Genomic DNA, 21,992 nt, shown 5'->3' with positions numbered 1-21,992 from the left:
TTCAAAATTCTGTACTGCAGTCATACTTTGGGGGTCTGTTTTGGGAAGTTTTCCAAATTTTTTTTCCCGGGTTAAGTATAATGCCTGCCTTTTCCATTTGGACCACAATCATTAGACTGGATTTCACTTAAAATTCTAAGCCTAAGAGCAATCTACAGCGTTAACTTTGTAACACCGCAATGATTCCAGACAAAAATTTCAGTGACTGACTAGTTTTCTTACTCTTCTGAAAGACTTCAATTTGAGGTGAGCTTACTTGTTGGAGGAGCGTAGCACTTCTTGCACGTCTTGGACACTACCTTGAAGTGACTTCTTCTCTTCTTCCAGGAGAGATAATTTCTTGCTGAGTTGATGGATGGATTGCTCCTTACGTCGTAGCTCCATCTTGGCCTCAGACAAACCCTGTCAGAAAAGAAAGAGGTCTCTGGTCAAAAATGCTAAGGCGTGAGGTCAAAATACCTATGGTTTAGAAACAGTTCAACGGTTGATGTTAATCCCCCTTCAGTCCGTTTGTCTTTTGGGTTAGGACAGTTCAATGGTTTGAAAAGAACCGTCTGCCCTGGACTGTCTAGCAGCACAGGCAACCTTGACAACAATGGAGTTTGTGGCTTACACAGCCCTAGTTGTGAACAAAAGATCCTATTCAGGGAGAACTTCAGTGGCCCCGGTCAGCCTTCCTGGGCTGGCCGTGAGGATTAGAGGTTAACACCTTGTGATAGGAAGACGCAAAATCAACTGCATTCCAGGCTACAGACATTGCTCTAGCATTAGAAACATTTTGAGTGGGTAATTCATGACAAAAAGACATGGCCACAAGATCAACGTTCATCTTTAAGCGTTTCTTAGAGTGGAGATAAAGAAGTTTATATGGAAGTGACGGGAAATGCCAAACAGGGTTGCCTCATTTTACCGCCTGATCTATCGTCTCTGAAAGGAAATATCCACATACACACAATATGAATTTATTTGGAACTTCAGTCAGGTGCACCAATATTCTTTGAAGGTGATAAAAAAAGTCAAACTCCACATCAAATGGTGCTGTTAAAAGATGTCAAGGTTCGGTTCAGACAGCGTTCAGAAATTTTTTGCCGAGGTTCGGATCGGTTGGGGTTCGGACTGTGTACACATATGTACACGTACAATGCACACCGAGACATCGAAAAGCTCGCTACGAACGTGCCGCATAGGCCTATATAATATTTCTGTGCAGTATAAAATTATGTTAAACTAAATGAATCTCCTATCTCTCCCCATCCGTGAGCAACTTTGATTTGAATATATTTTTTCTAAATTGTTTCCCCAGAGTTCATTTATGAGTACATGTACATTCCATATAAAGTTACCGACAGAGGTGTGACAGTTTCTGACCGTGTTTTGCCAACCAGAAGCGGTTGTGTTCGGACCACGTTTGACTCACGATTATAAGACATGTGCAAATAGAAAAAACAGCATGCTCAATTGGGACTTTCCTCCCTCGGTACAGAATACAAGATCAAATTAGATATTGAGCGAATTGTGTTTTGGTTATTTTTGCGAAACAGATTCAACAACAAAAATATGGCTTTTGTTGCATATCCGAGGAGGAACCTTTCCAAGGACAGCGCCCACGTGACCAAAGGGGCAATTTTTCATCAGCCTCTTTTGGAAGGATAGCAGCACTTTGTTATTTGAGATTCGGCAAAATTCCATTTCAACGCATTCCCACTACCATCAAACCCTTCAAGATCAAATGAAAGGCAAGTTAAGCCACCATGCGAACGAAAATCTTCTCGCCCGCTGCGCTGAAGTGCCGCATGCACTGAACTGCTTGGCAAAATTTCCATCCAGGGATGCCTTTGATCGGGCATGAGTCTGACTGTGATCAGCATCCAATCGAAATTTGTTTTGCATGGCCATGTATAAGATCATTGGCCTAATATGGAACATCATTAGCCTAATATGGAACATAAGGGCGTGGCTATTTGAGATTGGCAAATATAATAATAAATCTAGATATACATGAGCACGATTGGATGTAGTGAGAATTTAGGAATGCTATGCAGTGACAATGCCGTACGTTGCGTGTTCTTGGTTGATTTCTGAGCGATTCTCACCACATGCTTTTTGCAACCATCTCATGATGCAGGCCATTGTAAGTTTCAGTATGTCGCCTGTGTGGAGCACGCCGTACAACTCGTTATCCATTTTTCGTTGTGTTTGTTCTTGTTTCTTGTATTTTTGTATGTTTTCCCGCGTGCCATCAATAAAATGCCTTATTAAAGCTGTACATCCGAACCGAACACTTTGGTTCAGTTCGAAAGTGTCTTGTTCGATGATTTTTGGTTCCGTTCGGCGGTTCACCTGCAGCACTAGATTAAATTGTGTTTATTGTTTTAATTTACTGTGCATTAAAGTTTAAAAGGTAAAGTCAAACACCAGAAATTCGAAAAAAAACCAACATGTTTGTTTTCCAACATAAATTTTTTGCAGCCACAAAGTATTCAAAGAGTACAAAAGACTACTATTGACTTCAAGAAAAAGCATGTTTCCTTAAATCATGCAGGTGCGCATGGAAAGCGCGTAGTTCGCATACGTGTCTTCCTCGGTCCTACACCTGAACACCTGCGAGAGCGTAGTGCTGAGTCCCAGCTTGTGCACACAGGCAAAAAAGAGGGTTTTATCTCTAACGACACGTTAGCAAACAGAACACTATGTCAGGTACGATTCAGGTAAATACTATTTCGTGTTAGTATAATTGATTCTGCAGGTATACAGTTAGGTGTGTATTTGACTCACGATGACGAGACAAAATATCAAGATTACAGGGTATTGAGACCTGAAAAGACTGGTCTGGAAACCGACAGCGCAACACAACTACTCAATACACGTGTTTTATCAGGATGTTTAAAACAGTCTGCCGATATAAATCCTCCTGCGAGGCTGCAAAGTAAAGAGCTATTGTTATGACTAATCCACCAGACCGCAGAAGTCTATGATGCCGCAATGCGATGAGCTGTCCATTGTTTACTGGAAGCTGCAGAGTGCACGGTGTACTCGACCGGAAACGGTTTGGCCAGCATCGCTGCAGCACTCATCTGTTCGATGTTGACCGTCAGTGGGGCTAAGCCTTTACAAAGCGTTTGTATTTTGACCTCACGCCCAAGTCTGCAAGTTCAATCTATCAATCCCCTCCCACCACAGAAGAGGCTGACATTATGTACACCTCTCCCCTGCAATGCTTCAGATGTTCGTCACAGGGTGCATACACACACGCCAAACTTTTGCCGAACATTTAGGTTGTACAATCATGGCAGAGAAGTTGTACGTGTCAGTCCGCTGAATTCCACTCAAGTACAGTGACATAACAAGGCCACCTGTACAAATTGACGTTGACAGTTCCTTGGAGATATAATTGATATGAACAATACACCGTGATTTGATGTCAAATATGACATCTTGCATAAAGGTCATTGGTGCCCCAGTTCTTTACACTCTTGGGCAAGTTCGGGCGTGTTTTTAAATGAAAGTGACAGTCCTTTGGTAGTAACTCAACGTGAAGGCACGCAAGTTTAATGTGCATGGCAAACAGAGTACATACAATGAATCTATGCTGGAATGTATGGTCTTCATGTGCATGCCGAACGCATGCAGGAACCCGGTTGGAAAACTTCCTACCAGTCTATCTTTCTTACACCAGTGAGGGTGCACTTCAACTCAGCTTGGATAGACTCAGTCAAACCTTACCCTGTACAGAAAAGCACAGACTACGATGAAAACAACCACTTCCTGCTGGTAACCTCCAAGGAAAACTTAGAAGTATCTATGACTCTACAAATGTCCAAAATGAACACAGCTCCTGGATCCCAAAGTACCTTGACAGCTTCAGTTATCGTTGCATCTTTCTCCAATTCCTCCCTGGTATACATATTCAGTCTCATTCCCAGCTCCTCTAGTTGCCGGCTCTGCTCGTTCAGTAGTTCCTGGGCCTGCTGTTCCCGTGACAATGCTTTGCTCAACTCCTGACAGACGCTATCAAACTTCTCCTTCATGACCATGTTGTGCCTCTGAAAATTGGAGGTTGTACAGTAAGACCTCATTAATCAAAAACCTGGAACAGAAAAGAAATAATTTACCAGTTTGATAGTCAGAAAGCTTTTAGTAATCAATCATTCAGATAGCCAATATTTTCCACAGCTTTTCAAGGATGAAATGTTTATATTTCTGTAGTGATGTCAATCAATCAATACTAGCTAACTAATGAGTGATGGTCTCTCATTTGATTAGGTTAACAAGAGCTTATTATCCTCCGGTGATGTGATTTCATTGAATATCTGGAAATTTTTTCAATTAGTGAACAATCAGTCAATATTTAAATTGATCTATTAATCAACTGAACAAGAATGAGATGTTTGATTTCATACTCCAAAGTCTTTTTTCATTTGATTTTGCGACAGTGCTCACAAAGAGACATTAGACTTTCAACCAATCGATCACTAACAATATCTCTGAGTTGTGTGATTTCATTCTCCATGTCCTTAGCTCTCTCTTTTTCCATCTTCAACTCCTCGTTGTCTCGTCGGAGTTTTGCTGTTTCCACCCTCAAGGATCGTCTTTCAACCTCTGCCGTGTGCAGACGCTGGGTGAAGTTGATAATGTTGCGCTGCAAGCAGGCCATGATATCCTTGCCAAAGGAGATTGAGAGAAGGTTCATTTTGGACAGGGTGACCTGGGACGCTGTCCCTGCTGTAATACAAGACTGGAATCAACCAGCTAATCACATCAGTCTTCAACAAAACTGAACCTCATCCCTATGGCAAGACTACAAAAATGAACCTGTAAAGACCAAAAAACCACAGCCCCATTCATCAGCAGACCAAAGCAAATGACAATTTCCCAGCTATCAAAACCCGATCTGTTCCACATTACTCCATTTACGTCAGCATTTCTTAAGCAAGGACAAAAATACTAAAGATTCTTTCCTTGTTGGTAAGCAGAACAGTTTTTGTATTTTATCGTTCTAAACTTTTCTCTTTGGATACTCAATAAGGTCTCAGCACATCGTGACTCTCTATAAAAATACAAAGACTGTTTTACAAGTATACACGAGTCCTTGGGACTATTTTGTTCATGTACCCTCCTCAAACTCCTTTAGCAACAACACTAAAGAATGGTGCTCTTTCAAACATCTTGCAATGTTTGCCTGATTACATGTCTCTCTTGTCTCTCCTAAGTAAACTTTACAGCGCCCTCAACAGTTATTTCATAAAGCCAATACAACTTGTGAGAATTTCTGCACTGACAAACCCAGGCACATGACCACTTCCAACCCAGTTCTTGGACAATATTTCAAATAGTATTTGTTCTTGAACTTGAGTACTTGTATTCCTGTAAATTCACTATGCTGGTATCCAGATCAAAACATCACAACTATTCTTGAAAATCTATAGGTCCAGCAGCAGCCACAGTCACATGATTAAAAATTTCTGAAAATTGTCTGTCACTGTCATTTACAAAAAACCCAAACTTTTCTGTGATTTCCCTCCAGGTTATCTTTCTTTACTGCCACTCTTCCACAACGTTTTATGATGCTGACTTTAAAAAACAAAAAAACATGTGCACACTGCATCTTAAAATAGATGTCTGGGTATCAAGACATTACATCATAAGGTATTTTTACAACGGTGGTTACCTGACTTTATATGACATTTGCTGTGGCAGGAAACCAGACTAGGAAATGAACTAGACTGCAATACTGCAATATTTTACCTGGTACTCATTTACCTGTGATGAGGCCATATGTGTCTTGCCAGCAGGGCTAGAGTGAGCCATCCCCTGACTCAGACCGTAACCAAGGAGTCGAATCAACATCCCCTTGTCTCTTTTCCCGTAACTCCTCCTTGAGGGGTGGGGACAGGATGCCTCAAAAATGGGTGTGAGCTTGGACATTAGTCTGACAAAGCAGGACTTGGCCGTGTTGTTGATAGTTTGGGGCTGAGATCCGTTCAACTGTTCTGCAAGTCAGAAACATAAAGGTTGAAAACAAACTTGGCCAATTTAATACATGCCGAGACATACTGCCACAAACTTTGAGAAGAGCATTATAAAGGTTCAGCTTCAATATCAAACTGCAAAAAGATTTTGCTGGGAAGGAGTCAGATTTTTAATTGGCTCTTTCCAATGAATTATTGAGTTGAGCTGTGCTTTTGCTGCCATAAAAAAGTGTTCTCCACGAGGGGTTTTAGCAGGGCGGACCGCCCTGCCAAAAGTTTAGACCGCCCCGCTAAAAGGTTTTCCGCTCTGCCAAAATTCTCACCGCTCTGCTATGTTTTCTATTGGATTTTCCCTATTCTCCACCATCTTCACAGTTTATGCAAAGAAGTCTACCACATTTTATGGAACGAACATGGTGAGTTTGCCGTCATTATTCAGCACAACAGAAAAGCCCTTCGCACCGTTAGTGATCAAAGCCAGGTGCAGTATACTGTATATAAGCACAAATTGGACTGATTCCAATCTCCCGGTCATAGCATTTTCATTTTGAAGCATCAAGAATCAAGACCTAAAATGCGTTGGTTTTTTCCAAGGAAAATACAGCCAATTTCCTACGTGTAGTTCCGGATATTTCCTAGATCTGGATCGCTTGAAATAAAACTTCTTTTCTTCTGCTTCTAATACTACTTCTTATGTGTTCTAAATTATCAAACAAATTCTGGTCAAATGTAAGCTTCTTGTACACAATTTTTGTTTCAGAAAACATCTAGAAAAGAAATTTCTTGCCAGCTACATTTCCGTCTTGAACTTCGACATTTTTGAATGGTTTGTCAAAAATCACTAGAGCCAAAAAATCAACAAAAAAACACAGGGTGATAAGTCATTGTGTATGTGTGATTCCAAATACTTGTTTCTTACTTAACAATCCTACAAACATCTGCATCTAATGTATATTTAAGCAAAATGACTTTTGGAGTTTCTGGTTTTTGTAAATTGGCAACGCATATTTTTCCTAGTTTTGGATTACAACGCAAGTGCATGCAGGTACAGTACGTTGCGAACTCAACTACACGGGCATAACAAAAATGTACATGTATGTGACGTAATGGGTTGGTCAACTGTGCAGCGTGGGGGGATAGTCACTGATTGCTCGCAGTACAAGCTGAAAAACGCCAGTCAAAACTGACACAAGTTTCACTCTTTAATTTACTTAAACTGCTATTTGTGAACTAATTTTCTCGAAATCAAGAAATTCTTCATTAGACAATCAGCTTGCTACAATGGCTCTGGCTGACTTTTTATACGAGAAAAATATTGTTGCTATTTGGAACCCGTTAAACTGACTCAGAACTAGAAATGTTGTCACTTCTGACGATCCCGTAAGTCTAGATTAAAAGCTTAGATTTTGAAAGTAATTTTGTAGTTTTTCCAATACACAAGGTGGACGACTAAGCATATTCACTGGAATTATACGATTTTGTCGCTGGAATCTGACCGTGGAGTTATTTTTGCAATCCGGAATTAGGGAAGTGACTGTTCATCATCCACTCGCACTGTGTCCACATATGTACATATAGTTCCGAACCGTCCGCTCGATGGTGAGTTCTGATCAGTAAAAAAAAAAAGAAAATGCCCCAGAAAAAAAATCAACTTTTGATGACCTCCAGATGACAATCTTGCCTTCATTTCAAATATAAGCATATCTGATTCAAAGAGTCTGAAGAAAGTGCCCAGGAAATACCTCGGATTGCACCACAGAGCATCTAAAATCCAAAATTTTTCGGGGCCCACCGGACCCCATGCCGTAAGGGCTTTGCACTCTGCACTTGCATCATGGGCTGCCCTGCTATAATTTTAGGCTGGGGAGAACACTGATAAAATATTCAGTGGAAAGAATTGTCAAGTCAGTTCCAATTTAGACATTTCAGGCAAAAACTTTTAATCTTTAGCCTGAATTCAGAATCTAAATACAAATAACACATGGAACAAAAACACACCTCCATGATGCCCACAATCCATGGATCCAAGAGACCTTTGATAAACATGCTCAACTGCATTTATGGCACCACTTCCTCATAAAAATATTCCTTTGAGGCCTGTTGTCCGCGAAAGGACCAGAGGTGAAAAAAAGCTTTGTATCTGAAGATCGAACGCTAACCTTTGTCAGTGAGGAGCTCTTGAAGTTCCATACAGGAATCTACCACAGTTGTCAGCAATGCAGAGCTTGTGAACCAGTCTGGGATCTGACTCTGTACATTGCTCCTTTGAGTCTGCTTGTCAGGAGATGACTTCAAACCTGAAAATGAGATGCTTACATTCCTGTCTACAACTCCTCCTCCAAGTCAGGGGTAAATAACAGTCACAGGATTTGAAATGTACATGTGTGATTTCAAAATTGGCCAACAGGATCAAATAACAGACCCAACTTGGGCCCTGGGTTCAATTTGATGCTTAACCTTCAACCCTTGGCCTTACCACACTTTTTTAAGGTCCTGAACTTAGCTTTACAAGATAATCTCACTGAATCTAGAACTTGGTTTTAAGAACTTGAAAAGTCTGTAAAGCAGAAACACTGGGTCTTTTCAGGGGATGCAGAGGAGGACGTTATTTCAGTATGCGAAATCATATTAACGTCGTACAGTAAACAATTCAGGGAAGAACAATCTTACCCATGAATGGTCTCTGGGACGGTTTGATGTTTCCTGAGCAGACTGGGACGGAATGAATACCTGAAGGATTGTCCACTGCAGTGAAAATACCACAACTCCTCAGGCCTAAATGATTCAACCTAAAACAAACAAATTATAGAAGGATTAGCTTCAACTAACCACTTCCCACAAAAATCAGGTGTTGCTACAGGTAAAAATGGATTAAGGTAAATAAATTTGTCATTTCTTTTACTCCTTTAAATGGACCAGCTTAATACTTCATGGAGCCAAATCTCAGGTATTCACAGGCTTACCATAGCTTGATCAAAATTTTCCTCCATAGAGAGCATCTCAAAAGTCAGGAACATTCACGTTCCATTGAATGTTCTTGTTCAGAATGCTGGCGTTCCTTTGGAATGTGCCGTGCTCTGTTGGGAACACGGCATTCCTGCAGGAACGCCATGTTCCCAAAAGTGTCTCAAAAGTCTTCCACTGAGATGGATCCTCTAAGAACTTGCATAACTCTACCTGTTTGCTGCTAAGACGACAATAACAGCTTTTCGGAACAGCATGACTGGATTCCTGGCTGACTGACTGATGTCTCTTAGATCTTTCCCTAGATCAGCTTCCTCCATGGATAGAGTGTTAGCTAGCTCCCGGGCCTGTCGCCTGGTATTGAAACAAAACACAGAGCACATGCATCACACTTTACAAATGGAGCATTAGTTTTTTTAGCACATACCCACAATGATTCTGTTTTGTACAATGATGAATTAAACATTTATTTCATTACAATAAGCAAACATGATTCACATTACTTTAAGTACTGAGCACATGGCCATTAACTTGAGCAATATTACATAATGCATCATTTTACATTTGATAAATTAGATGACAACATTTAGGTTTAAGGTTAAGCAAGAACGCTTTTGTACCCCAACCTGTGAGTGGACAATAGCATGTCACATGGTATACACTCATGCTCTAACGAATCCAAAGGTGGATTTGACCAATTTTGAAAAACATGTAACTTTTCAGTCTGTGCAATATCCCAAAGGCCTTAAATGTCCTTGTTTTAATGGGGTACAGTGAATGTGCCACAGGTTTGCTGCTGTGTAGTAATTTGTTGGGTTCAGGATAATTTCCAATAAAAACATCAAGAAGATAAGGGTTACGATCTGACATCTTACATGTAAAGCATTGTGATACCACTTTGTGTACCAATGCTATATAAATACCTGAATTATTATTATTATAACTGGAGATTTTTTTCCAACGGCTGAAGACAACTTTTCCCACCTCATAGTCTCAAGGCTGTGAATTTGTTCTTCTAGTGAAGTTCTCTGAGCCGCAAGTTGATTGACTCTGGAGAACATTGGCAAGAGGGCGCCAGCCAGCAGACAGGAGCCAATGAGAAGCCCTGATCGTTCCCTGGTAGCCTGGGTCAGCTGGTCTCCAAGCTGGGAGCATTCAGCTTCCAAGCCCTGCTTGACTGCCCCAGTCAGCCGAGCTTTCTCCCAGGCTTGGTCAGCAAGGTTTTGTGTTTTCTGGGTAAAGGCAATTTTTTTTTTAAAAAACAAGTCCGAAAATATAACAAGGTCTGAAAAAAGGAAAGAACTGATATTTATGAAAAGACAGAATCACAACAACCACTTTAGTACATTCCAAATTCAAGTAATAAAATGATTACCCTCAAAATAAAGAGTGGCTTTTTCTACTTGTTTGCTTTTCAAAAACAGAATAAATAACCTTTCCTTTTTGATAAATGACTGAATTTGACATTCAAATAATTATGAACAATACATGGGTGAAAACAGTGGCAACTTCCTTTTTATTTGCACTCCGTTACCAACTGTTACAATGCCTGATACTAAAGACAACTCTGGCAACCTGTACCTCATATCATGAAGTTATGTCCCAATGGCCACATTGTGGGTGAAACTTTAAGACCAGTCAATACCTGTGATTTGATGTGCAGATCGGCCAGTTGTTGGCTGAACTGTTCCTCTAGCTGTGATCTTTGCCGACGCCATTCCTTCTCACGTTCCTTACCCTTGACACTCAGCCTCTCTAAGCTCTCCTCATGGGCATGCTGCACCTCTCGCAGTAGCTCATCCTTATTGTGGATCACTGTCTCAAGATGGGCCACCTGATGATTACAAGTGTGGTTAGAAATGTCAGAATTTGAAAAAAAACACAGAAATGCCTCGCAGACGATGGACTTCCACCTACCAAAACGTTTAACTCTAACTCCTTAGGGTGTGCAAAAAAGATGTTCCAATTCTAGGATTTACATCTGCATTTATGTTTTCTCTTCTCATCATCCTTTGTGGTCTAAACTTATACTTTACTTCCTTTTTGTGCAAAAGAGTTTTCGGCCTAGAATCACAAATACAATGAAGTTCAGTTCTGAGCAGTAATTGTCTGATTCTTAAAACATAATGTGATTGGTCCATCCTCACACACTGCTATGTAGACGTAAGATGCATAATTCATGTGTTGCTGCATAATTTGCTCCTCATCCCAAACCAGTTTTAGGGTTGAATGTATCACGAGACTAACTCTGGCTTGATGCTTCCATCTTTTGGTTTTTACGCCTCTGACAGGGTAGATGCTAGTCCAGTACTCATTAAGAATGTACTCTGTTGTAAGGACATCATATCCCACAATGTCAGGCAAAGCTTTGGTTTCTTCTGAACAAAGAAACTTCAAAATAATTTCTGAGCTGTAAATGAAATCAAATTTAGAGATCAACTAGAGGTTTGGAGTACAGCCAGTCTCCGTGGACAACGCCTGGTACCAACTTCATGTGATCCAGGGACCCTTACTTCCATCACAACACCCCACAAGACCTCAAGCCTGAATTCAAGTCACAAGTTATTCAAACGAACAGCAACAAAAGCACTCCTTTGTCACTATTCACCTGTTTAATATTTGTGACTGGTTTTGTAAATGAACTTGAGATTGTCTCAACTACAACACTGATGTGATCTAAAAGGCTATTTAGCTACAGGTGTCTCTGCTCTGACAAAATGTTGTAATTATCCGAGTCCTACCTTCTCATTGGCTCGAGTCAGTCCCGTCATCAGTCCAACCACCTGATCCTGTACAGCAATACTTAGCTCATCCCATGCAAAGCTGCTTAAGACAGGCTCCTTGGGATCTAAGACAACCCTCCCGGCCATAATGCGTTGGTATAAGCTGTGCAAGTAAATTCGACGCCTCTAGAAGTGGATTTTGAAATAGTTTTAAAGTTTGATTATTTAACACTGGACTGAAGAGGTGCTAAAAAGAACTAAATTTTGAAACACTATATTTGAAAAGAGGTGCTAAAAAGAACTAAATTTTGAAACACTATATTTGAAAAAAATCATTCAATTGTTAAGCCTTGTATTAGCACTCCATGGCACACATGACATACAGCTGGTGCTCTGCAGTGTATAACATAAGCAAAATTTGACGGGTACCAGTTCAAGGTTCAATCCTTGCATAAATTTGGTCCAGGACTATTTGTTGACATTGCCCGGTATCAAGGATGTATTTTATGCACAGGTTACCTGGGAAAATGGCTCAGTCGTCAACAAATAGTTGTTGCTTAAACTAGCTTATTGCTGTGTGTTATTAAGGACAAGTCTGCCAGTCACAAATCATGCGTGACATGGAGACTATAATTGGGGCCCAAAACTTACAAATAGACTAACAAACAAACCAAGCCTCTACCTCTTCTTCATCCTGGTTCTCCTTGAGTCGTCTCTCAAATTCCTCCATCCTATCAGCTGCTTTGGTGCCTTCCATCTCTCCTCGGTGAGTGGCTTGCTGGAGCTCCATTTTGAGTGATGTCACCTGGGACTCACTCTCGCTCAGTTGATGACGAAGCTGTTCAACCTCCTTGTAACTGCTGCTGAATTTCTTCTGAAGGTCCTGCAAAGGAATCAGATGGAGAGAAAATTGAGAAAGGAGCAAAGAATATCAAGATATCAATGCAAAATGTACCCAAAGCTACTGAAAACGCCGTATTTGATAGTGCAACAGAACTGTGTTCATTTGAAGTTGTAATTTGCTGTGGTCTCATGTGATTATTAACAGCTAAGATCTGAAAGTGGAAACAATGTTAACAGGAAGGAAAAGAGATCATCTCGAAATTAATAACTTGAATCTTTTCACTGTTTTTGAGTTTGGTTTCCTGGCCTTAACCTTAGGTCATGATGAAAGCCCTGTGAAGAATTCTAATACAAACCGGAAAAGTGGCAGGATTTTCACCGGTCATCTATGCTTCTACGTCACTTTGAATCTGTAACCTTTGACCTCATAAATGATGCATCAGCTGCACCTTGGTCTGACCTTTGACCCACCTGCATAGTCTGGCTCCTGGTCCATGTCACCTCTCTATACTTCTCGCACTCAGCTGCCATCTTTTCAGAGCGGCTTTTCATTTTGGCAAGCTGGAAGTGAAACAGTGAAGATTTTTCAATCAAAAATTTTCTTTGCAGATTGAAAATTCTATAGTTAACCTAACGCACCATTTTAACCACTTTTCTTGTAAGACCTTTCAAATCATGACTTTTTTTCTGAACATTTCTGAGAACCAAACATCACAGACCTAAGTTTCAGTTTTATACAATAACACTTCAAGTTATATTAGAATTTTTATGAGAGTTTCAATCACATCAAATTGACCAGTCATGAAAATAAACAGAAAATGAGAAAATTTCAAGTCTCCACTAGATTTACTAGGAAAAGACAAAACAGGGTTGGGAAAAAAACATGCAGGATTCTTGGGAAAAGGTGCCTGTTTATACCAAACACCCAACGAGTCTTCAAATTTCCACGCTTACCTCCTGAGATGTTGTGTCTAGTCGTTTCTGATAATCTGTCAATGTATGTCTCAGTGTTTCCAGCACCAGCATGGGCGATAGATTCTCCTTGTTTTTGGCGTCACCTTTTTTCCCCTTGGCTAATTTCTTGGAAGTAATCTTGTCCCCATTCAATTGGAAGTTGTGAAGGAGAAGCTCTAGTTCTTGCATGCTACCACCGTAAGTCTCCTCTAGATAGATCTGTCGCTTCTTGGCCTGGCAAACATCAAGACGAACATTTATCACAAAGTGGCCCTTTGAGTTTCCCACATGACAATGTACAGCGCTTATTTGAGCACAAAAAACAAAATGTTTTAATGGTTGTATTTAGCTTTAAATGTAAAAACTTTTGTAATTTGGCCTTTGGCCACGAAGAAAATGTATGAATAAACCATTTTGAATTGAATCGGAAAATTTTAAAGGCCTGAAAAGTGGTGAGAAAGCCTAGAATTGAGGGGATATGGTTTTCAACATATTAGAAAATGTCAGGACAGTGTGGGGAAGGTCTGGGTAATTTGGGGGTAAATTTATTCAACTGTAACAAATCACTCTTGACAAAGAGCAAATTTTTGGCTAGTGCAAGTTCTAGAGCTAGAACCATATAACCTTTCAAACCATCCCTTGCTTAAACGTCTCTGTTGGAGAAACTTTGCCAGATTTGTTTAGGCAACTGGACATGGATTTGGCTTTAAACCACGGACATAAGATAGAGAAACAAGATAAGTCAATCAGGATGAACAATGGAACAAGTAACTCAAGCTGCAGGGGTGATGCTGCAAGGGATGCGTACTCTCCCCATTTTTTTTTTTAAATGCCTGCCTTCTAAGTTCTAAAACCCTTGGGCTGGAGTCTGGAACTTACCTTACTAAGTTCCTGTTTGAGTTCATCAAAGTTCTTCTGGTGGATTTCCAGCTGAGCTGACATGTTAGTGATGATAGATGTCTTGCTGTTTGTCTCAGCACCCAACTGTTGCTTGAGGAGTTCATTCTCCCTGGAAAAACTACAATAGAGAGAAAAAACCAAAATCTTAACAGAACTGATGGATGGAATCGAGGTTTTAACTACAGATGGCCCTGTGAGAACCTACTACGATATCCTAGGAGAGGCACACTGCATGCACTGGATAGGGAGTGCCACATAACCAACCTACAACTAGAAGAGCAAAACCCTGCCTTGTCGTTTTGCTTGAGAAGAATTCATATGTAGGGTAACACGATCAAAGCTACCCTCCTAGACTTCCAATCTTTTCTGATTCAGTTTTTCTTTGACCCCCTTTTCTCTTGAATATGGTTATGCGAAAACTTTGTGACTTGTTCTTGTTTATATCTTTCATTTGGCAAATTTTTGAGGGAAAAAAGTCTGAGAGGATATCTTAAAACTCAGTTTCATACTTCAGTCAGAATTGAACGTAGGTGCATGGCAGAGATGAACTAAGGGTCAATCAAAAACTGTCAAGGTCACAAACATAAATTGTACTCTCAAGCATGCAAACACAAGCACAGCAGAAACACTTGGTAGAAAACCCCATCCCAGAAAAATCTCTGGTACCAGTGGAAGGGCTAATTATGAAAAATGCACAGTGGCATTGGTACTAAGGACTGTCCCCTAGTTTAGAATCCTAAGAGTTGTTCTTTATATGGACCAACCTTTCTGCCTGATGCTTGGCATTACTGGCAGAACTGCGTTCTTCTTCCAGCCTAACTTCCAGATCTCTGATGAAGGTAAGATTATGTCTCATTAGTCCCAAAATCCATCAATCAGCCAAAATGTTGCCTTGATTTGTGACAAGCCAACTTTAAAATTGACAGTCTACTGCAAAGAGTCAAAACACTTGGAAAAGTTTGTAAAGTTCTATTATACTCTAGTCTTATTGCCATACTGTTTTTGTTGCTAACTTTTTCTGCCAAATTTGGTCTTTGACACCTTTCTGTTGACAAAGTTCCAAGAAGACTTTCTTGTGCCAAGCCAATAAATTGCTGTCATCACTTTTGTCATGACCACCAGAGTCTAAATTGGTCTCATCACTTTTGTCATGACCACCAGAGTCTAAATTGGTCTCATCACTTTTGTCATGACCACCAGAGTCTAAATTGCTCTCATCACTTTTGTCATGACCACCAGAGTCTAAATTGCTCTCATCACTTTTGTCATGACCACCAGAGTCTAAATTGCTCTCATCACTTTTGTCATGACCACCAGAGTCTAAATTGCTGTCATCACTTTTGTCATGACCACCAGAGTCTAAATTGCAGTCATCACTTTTGTCATGACCACCAGAGTCTAAATTGCTGTCATCACTTTTGTCATGACCACCAGAGTCTAAATTGCTGTCATCTCTTTTGTCATGACCACAAGAGTCTAAATTGCTGTCATCACTTTTGTCACGACTGCCAGAGTCTAAATTGCTGTCATCACTTTTGTCATGACCGCCAGAGTCTAAATTGCTCTCATCACTTTTGTCATGACCACCAGAGTCTAAATTGCTCTCATCACTTTTGTCATGACCACCAGAGTCTAAATTGCTCTCATCACTTTTGTCATGACCACCAGAGTCTAAATTGCTGTCATCACTTTTGTCATGACCACCAGAGTCTAAATTGCTGTCATCACTTTTGTCATGACCACCAGAGTCTAAATTGCTCTCATCTCTTTTGTCATGACCACCAGAGTCTAAATTGCTGTCATCACTTTTGTCAAGACCACCAGAGTCTAAATTGCTCTCATCACTTTTGTCATGATCACCAGAGTCTAAATTGCTCTCATCACTTTTGTCATGACCACCAGAGTCTAAATTGCTGTCATCACTTTTGTCATGACCACCAGAGTCTAAATTGCTCTCATCACTTTTGTCATGACCACCAGAGTCTAAATTGCTCTCATCTCTTTTGTCATGACCACCAGAGTCTAAATTGCTGTCATCACTTTTGTCAAGACCACCAGAGTCTAAATTGCTCTCATCACTTTTGTCATGATCACCAGAGTCTAAATTGCTCTCATCTCTTTTGTCAAGACCACCAGAGTCTAAATTGCTCTCATCACTTTTGTCATGATCACCAGAGTCTAAATTGCTCTCATCACTTTTGTCATGACCACCAGAGTCTAAATTGCTCTCATCACTTTTGTCATGACCACCAGAGTCTAAATTGCTGTCATCACTTTTGTCAAGACCACCAGAGTCTAAATTGCTCTCATCACTTTTGTCAAGACCACCAGAGTCTAAATTGCTCTCATCACTTTTGTCATGATCACCAGAGTCTAAATTGCTCTCATCACTTTTGTCAAGACCACCAGAGTCTAAATTGCTCTCATCACTTTTGTCATGATCACCAGAGTCTAAATTGCTCTCATCACTTTTGTCATGACCACCAGAGTCTAAATTGCTCTCATCTCTTTTGTCATGACCACCAGAGTCTAAATTGCTGTCATCACTTTTGTCAAGACCACCAGAGTCTAAATTGCTCTCATCACTTTTGTCATGATCACCAGAGTCTAAATTGCTCTCATCACTTTTGTCATGACCACCAGAGTCTAAATTGCTGTCATCACTTTTGTCATGACCACCAGAGTCTAAATTGCTGTCATCACTTTTGTCATGACCACCAGAGTCTAAATTGCTCTCATCTCTTTTGTCATGACCACCAGAGTCTAAATTGCTGTCATCACTTTTGTCAAGACCACCAGAGTCTAAATTGCTCTCATCTCTTTTGTCATGATCACCAGAGTCTAAATTGCTCTCATCACTTTTGTCAAGACCACCAGAGTCTAAATTGCTCTCATCACCTTTGTCATGACCACCAGAGTCTAAATTGCTGTCATCTCTTTTGTCATGACCACCAGAGTCTAAATTGCTGTCATCACTTTTGTCATGACCACAAGAGTCTAAATTGCTCTCATCACTTTTGTCATGACCACCAGAGTCTAAATTGCTCTCATCACTTTTGTCATGACCACCAGAGTCTAAATTGCTGTCATCACTTTTGTCATGACCACCAGAGTCTAAATTGCTCTCATCTCTTTTGTCATGACCACCAGAGTCTAAATTGCTGTCATCACTTTTGTCATGATCACCAGAGTCTAAATTGCTGTCATCACATTTGTCATGACCACCAGAGTCTAAATTGCTCTCATCACTTTTGTCATGACCACCAGAGTCTAAATTGCTCTCATCACTTTTGTCATGACCACCAGAGTCTAAATTGCTGTCACCTCTTTTGTCATGACCACCAGAGTCTAAATTGCTGTCATCACTTTTGTCATGACCACAAGAGTCTAAATTGCTGTCACCTCTTTTGTCATGACCACCAGAGTCTAAATTGCTGTCATCACTTTTGTCATGACCACCAGAGTCTAAATTGCTCTCATCACTTTTGTCATGACCACCAGAGTCTAAATTGCTCTCATCACTTTTGTCATGACCACCAGAGTCTAAATTGCTCTCATCACTTTTGTCATGACCACCAGAGTCTAAATTGCTCTCATCACTTTTGTCATGACCAGAAGAGTCTAAATTGCTCTCATCACTTTTGTCATGACCACCAGAGTCTAAATTGCTCTCATCACTTTTGTCATGACCAGAAGAGTCTAAATTGCTCTCATCACTTTTGTCATGACCACCAGAGTCTAAATTGCTCTCATCACTTTTGTCATGACCACCAGAGTCTAAATTGCTCTCATCACTTTTGTCATGACGACCAGAGTCTAAATTGCTCTCATCACTTTTGTAACGACCACCAGAGTCTAAATTGCTCTCATCACTTTTGTCATGACCACCAGAGTCTAAATTGCTCTCATCACTTTTGTCATGACCAGAAGAGTCTAAATTGCTCTCATCACTTTTGTCATGACCACCAGAGTCTAATTTGCTGTCATCACTTTTGTCATGACTACCAGAGTCTAAAACATGTTTGCAATGTCATAGCTCGAGACTGATGGGTCTACAGATATCTGATCGCTACAGTCACCTACAGCCCTGTGACCTCAGGTTTAAGTATGGCTTTGTCAGGGCTATGTTTACCTGAGCTGTTTTGTCATAATTTCAGCATTATGTTCAACCTCTGCATGAGCCGATTTCTCCACGTCTAATGCTCCCTTCAGATCTCGGACTTGAAGCTTCCAAAAAACATGGCAAAAGAAAAACACCAAGAGTTAACTGACTGCCAACAGAAACCCTTGAGATTTCCACTGTGGAAAAAATATGCCCTTGTGATGAACAAAGACTACATTCAAAAAGTTAAGGCTGAGGGTTGTAATCGCTTATGAGCCTATGAAAGCCACTTGTAAGGGGCTGAAGCTCACTTTCCATAGATGGATGTGTTAACCCCAGCCATAGCCAGTTGACATAGACAACCTAAGCCTGTGTTCTGAGAATGTATATGTCATGGCCTGTGATGGAAAAAAAAACGAGAAGAGCAACTCCATGAGTTTGCACACAATGCCCCATTTGTAATGGAGTTTTTACCGTAGACATTCATTGCTGTCAATGTTTTTTATACTCTACTGTTGGGCATCTGGATGGAGCATACCCACAGGAATTATCACCTCACTAGTCTTTGAGATGACGGTAAATTGAAGACAGCACGGCACTACGTATAGGACAAAACAGGGGATCTATTCACAGACTTCATATCTAGAAATGTCAGAGATTTGTAAGCTTTTCAAAAGCAGCAACCGACAACAGCTTGTTTATAATCAATAAAGCACTGGTATCATATCCCCACATGCACTATCAAATTGCAACAAGCTTACTGCATTCTTCACCAGCAATTTGCTAAAGAGCGCCCTCAGCAAACCATGCACAACTGTGACATGATCAACATCACAATGACTGAACCAAATCACATGACTTCAAGATTTCACCTGGACCAGCTCTGAGTTGAACTTAGACTCCAAATGAGCCGCTCTTTCAGCCTCGATAGTTTCCTCAAGAGTCTTAATTCTGCCAATCGTCACCTACAGATGAGAAATAAAAAAAAACAAGAAAACGAAAATAAGAATGGAACTATGGTTTCGACTTTTAAGTAGTGAGCAGCATAATTCTGAACATTCTGTAACAAGTGGGTGCTGAAAGTGGACTCACTGCACTGTCGGAAGAAAAACAAATTACAAACTCTATAATGTTTGAGCTTTAGTCAGATTGGCAACCAGATCTTAGAATTGAAAGAGGATGTCCTAACCTGACTCCAGGCTACATATATACATACATCAATAAATATGATCCTGTCAATTTATTAAGTTAAGGTTGCATTGTTACAGAGACATAAAGTTTGTCCCAGATCAGCGTAGATTGTCTCAGATTTCCACAGACAGTCTCAGATTGCCAATAGTCAGACAATCTTCCAAACAGTCTCAGATTGTCTCCTACCTCCACTTCTTTCTTGAGTCTGTCTTCCCTCTCGGCAGCATACTGTAACTCTCTCAGTTGCTGCCTCACCGTGTTTGTCTGGGTGTCTCTCTCTGTCTTTAGGTCATTGACCTTCTCTTGTGTTTCTGCATAAATGCTTCGAAGGGAAAAAAGTGTAAAATTATCCAAATCAGTTTTGGTGATGAGCTCGTAGAGGCAGGGTTTTTAGTGAATTAGCAATTCAATGATTACACATAATAGGACTCTGCATGTTAAAATGACAGAACAGCTTGGGAAAACTTGGTGTTTCCACATGAGAACATTTTTAAGTGTTTTTTATCATGAGCACCCTTTTCCAGTTTCAAATCAATTGGCAGTTAAAAGTATATTTAGGTGGGAATGTTTGAAATGGGACAAGAATGTTCCATGCTTCCCTAGCTATTTCCTTACTTCTCTTGCTCATGGAAGACCTGTTCCAGTTGTTCTTTCTCACTGCGGATGACGTCTTGCTCAGCCCTCGCTGCCTGCAGTTCACGCTCCTTCTCTTCCAGTGAAGTACGAAGCTTGACATCTGTTTCATCAGCAAAGCGTCGTTGACTTACAAGACTCAACTGAAGATCTTGAACCTTCGATGTCAATTCACTGATCTTCTCTGAAAAGGACAAATTCAGTAAGAGCAGTTACAACTGACACTAGGCTATCATTAGAGAGTCACATCAATGGCAAGGTACACCGCATTGTGGGAAAATGTTGACACTGGGAGATACTGTTGCACTGTCTCTAATCACCGTACTTTCATAATCCAACCTTGTAACTATCCTTTTCTTTTCTCCCTATGTAGTAACATGGTCATTCAAAATCACTGATCTCATTCACCAGAAGTCTGCCATCTTCAAGATGCTATAGCAAGCAAGCCTAATAGTTACTCTGAGTCCTGTGAGCCACAACTACAATATAGACCTCTTGGGGATAAATTTGAGGAGTGTACCATATTGTGAATACGGGCCATTCACAATAGGGTGCCTCCAAGAGTTTGCTACATGTTGGCCAATCACAACATTCAAAATTTGTCAACCCTTTCTAAACGCGCATTGGGTCGACAACTTCCGCGCATTGCGATTGGCCAATGCGTTGCAAACTCTTGGTGGCGCACTACTGTGAAACGGCTGTATTGCCTCCATTTTTTTTTTATTATTGTACCCATTTTTTTCACATTCAGTTGAATGTGCGAGGGATTTATTCAAATTAGTTACAGTATTATCACTAAACAAGCAAACACAAATGTAACAAGAGGTTAACACCTCTCTTTCAAGTTATCTGCAAAGTTACAACCTGATTGGACATGTACTTCAGGAGATACAGGGCTTTAAAGTGTGCACCTTTAATGTCACGTGACTTGTCTCCTGAGGATGTCATCATCACATAAGGTCAATATACCTCTAAAGCACTCCCTTTTCAAGATATCTGCACGATTTGAACCTGTTTGGACATGTACTTTGGGAGATGTAGGGCTTAAAAGAGTGCACCCTTGATGTCAGGTGACTTGTCTGCTGATGACATCATTATCACATGAGGTCGAAATTCCACTAAAGCCCTCCCTTTTCAAGATATCTCCAAGATTTGAACCCATTTGGATATACACTTCAGGAGATATAGTACTTTAAATGAGGCACCATTTAATGTCACGAGATTCGTCTGCTGATGGCATTGTCACCACATGAGGTCAATTTCCATTTGTAAACCTTCCATTCCTAACAACCTGCAAGGTTTCAAACCAGTAAGACATGTACAATACAGTAAACATTACAAAACATTAGAATTATCGCGGAAAAGACACAAATTAGACATTTTAAACATTTATCCCTTTTGGCGTTCCATACATTGCGATCTGGTCTTGGCAGCACGTGCTCGGCATTTTGCCAAGTCCTGAGTTTATGCACTACGCACTGTGCACCGTCTATGTTGCAGGCAGATATCGGGCGTCCACCCACACAGTAGCCAATGCACAGTAGGGGTATGCGATTGGGATTTCCGAGTTGGCAATTTATATTTAAGGGCGTTTTTGTCGACGGCGCTTCAAGTATGTGAAAAAGTACACCAGTTATGCACTTCATGCAGCTGATTCCAATGTTTTATCTGTCTTTTTATGCACAATTCACGCTTATATCTCGTACGGTTGAT

The 21,992-nt window shown here is 40.5% G+C and overlaps 1 protein-coding gene across 3 annotated transcripts in view; it reads right to left on the bottom strand.

Moving 5' to 3' along the window:
* The window catches only part of ccdc171 (coiled-coil domain containing 171), a 32,598-nt gene that overhangs the window by 5,246 nt on the left and 5,360 nt on the right, over positions 1-21,992 (bottom strand). For all 3 annotated transcript variants that reach the window (XM_022247251.2, XM_022247250.2, XM_087136577.1), the window contains exons 5-23: positions 20,262-20,463; positions 19,833-19,968; positions 19,328-19,420; positions 18,486-18,580; positions 15,118-15,183; positions 14,333-14,471; positions 13,454-13,687; positions 12,971-13,060; positions 12,339-12,539; positions 11,675-11,842; positions 10,579-10,767; positions 9,918-10,165; positions 9,147-9,287; positions 8,640-8,758; positions 8,129-8,266; positions 5,761-5,990; positions 4,478-4,660; positions 3,852-4,043; positions 257-402 (exon numbers count right to left, since the gene is read on the bottom strand). In XM_022247251.2, coding sequence (XP_022102943.2) covers positions 257-402; positions 3,852-4,043; positions 4,478-4,660; positions 5,761-5,990; positions 8,129-8,266; positions 8,640-8,758; positions 9,147-9,287; positions 9,918-10,165; positions 10,579-10,767; positions 11,675-11,842; positions 12,339-12,539; positions 12,971-13,060; positions 13,454-13,687; positions 14,333-14,471; positions 15,118-15,183; positions 18,486-18,580; positions 19,328-19,420; positions 19,833-19,968; positions 20,262-20,463 — 3,010 coding nt within the window. The remainder of the gene's footprint in view (positions 1-256; positions 403-3,851; positions 4,044-4,477; positions 4,661-5,760; positions 5,991-8,128; positions 8,267-8,639; positions 8,759-9,146; positions 9,288-9,917; positions 10,166-10,578; positions 10,768-11,674; positions 11,843-12,338; positions 12,540-12,970; positions 13,061-13,453; positions 13,688-14,332; positions 14,472-15,117; positions 15,184-18,485; positions 18,581-19,327; positions 19,421-19,832; positions 19,969-20,261; positions 20,464-21,992) is intronic.

This window comes from Acanthaster planci, linkage group LG05 (genome assembly GCF_054643075.1).
Source record: "Acanthaster planci isolate LZ-2023a linkage group LG05, COTS_SCS, whole genome shotgun sequence".
Lineage (NCBI taxonomy): Eukaryota > Metazoa > Echinodermata > Asteroidea > Valvatida > Acanthasteridae > Acanthaster > Acanthaster planci.
Note: the sequence above shows the minus strand (reverse complement) of the source record. Positions and strands in the feature narration are given on the sequence as shown.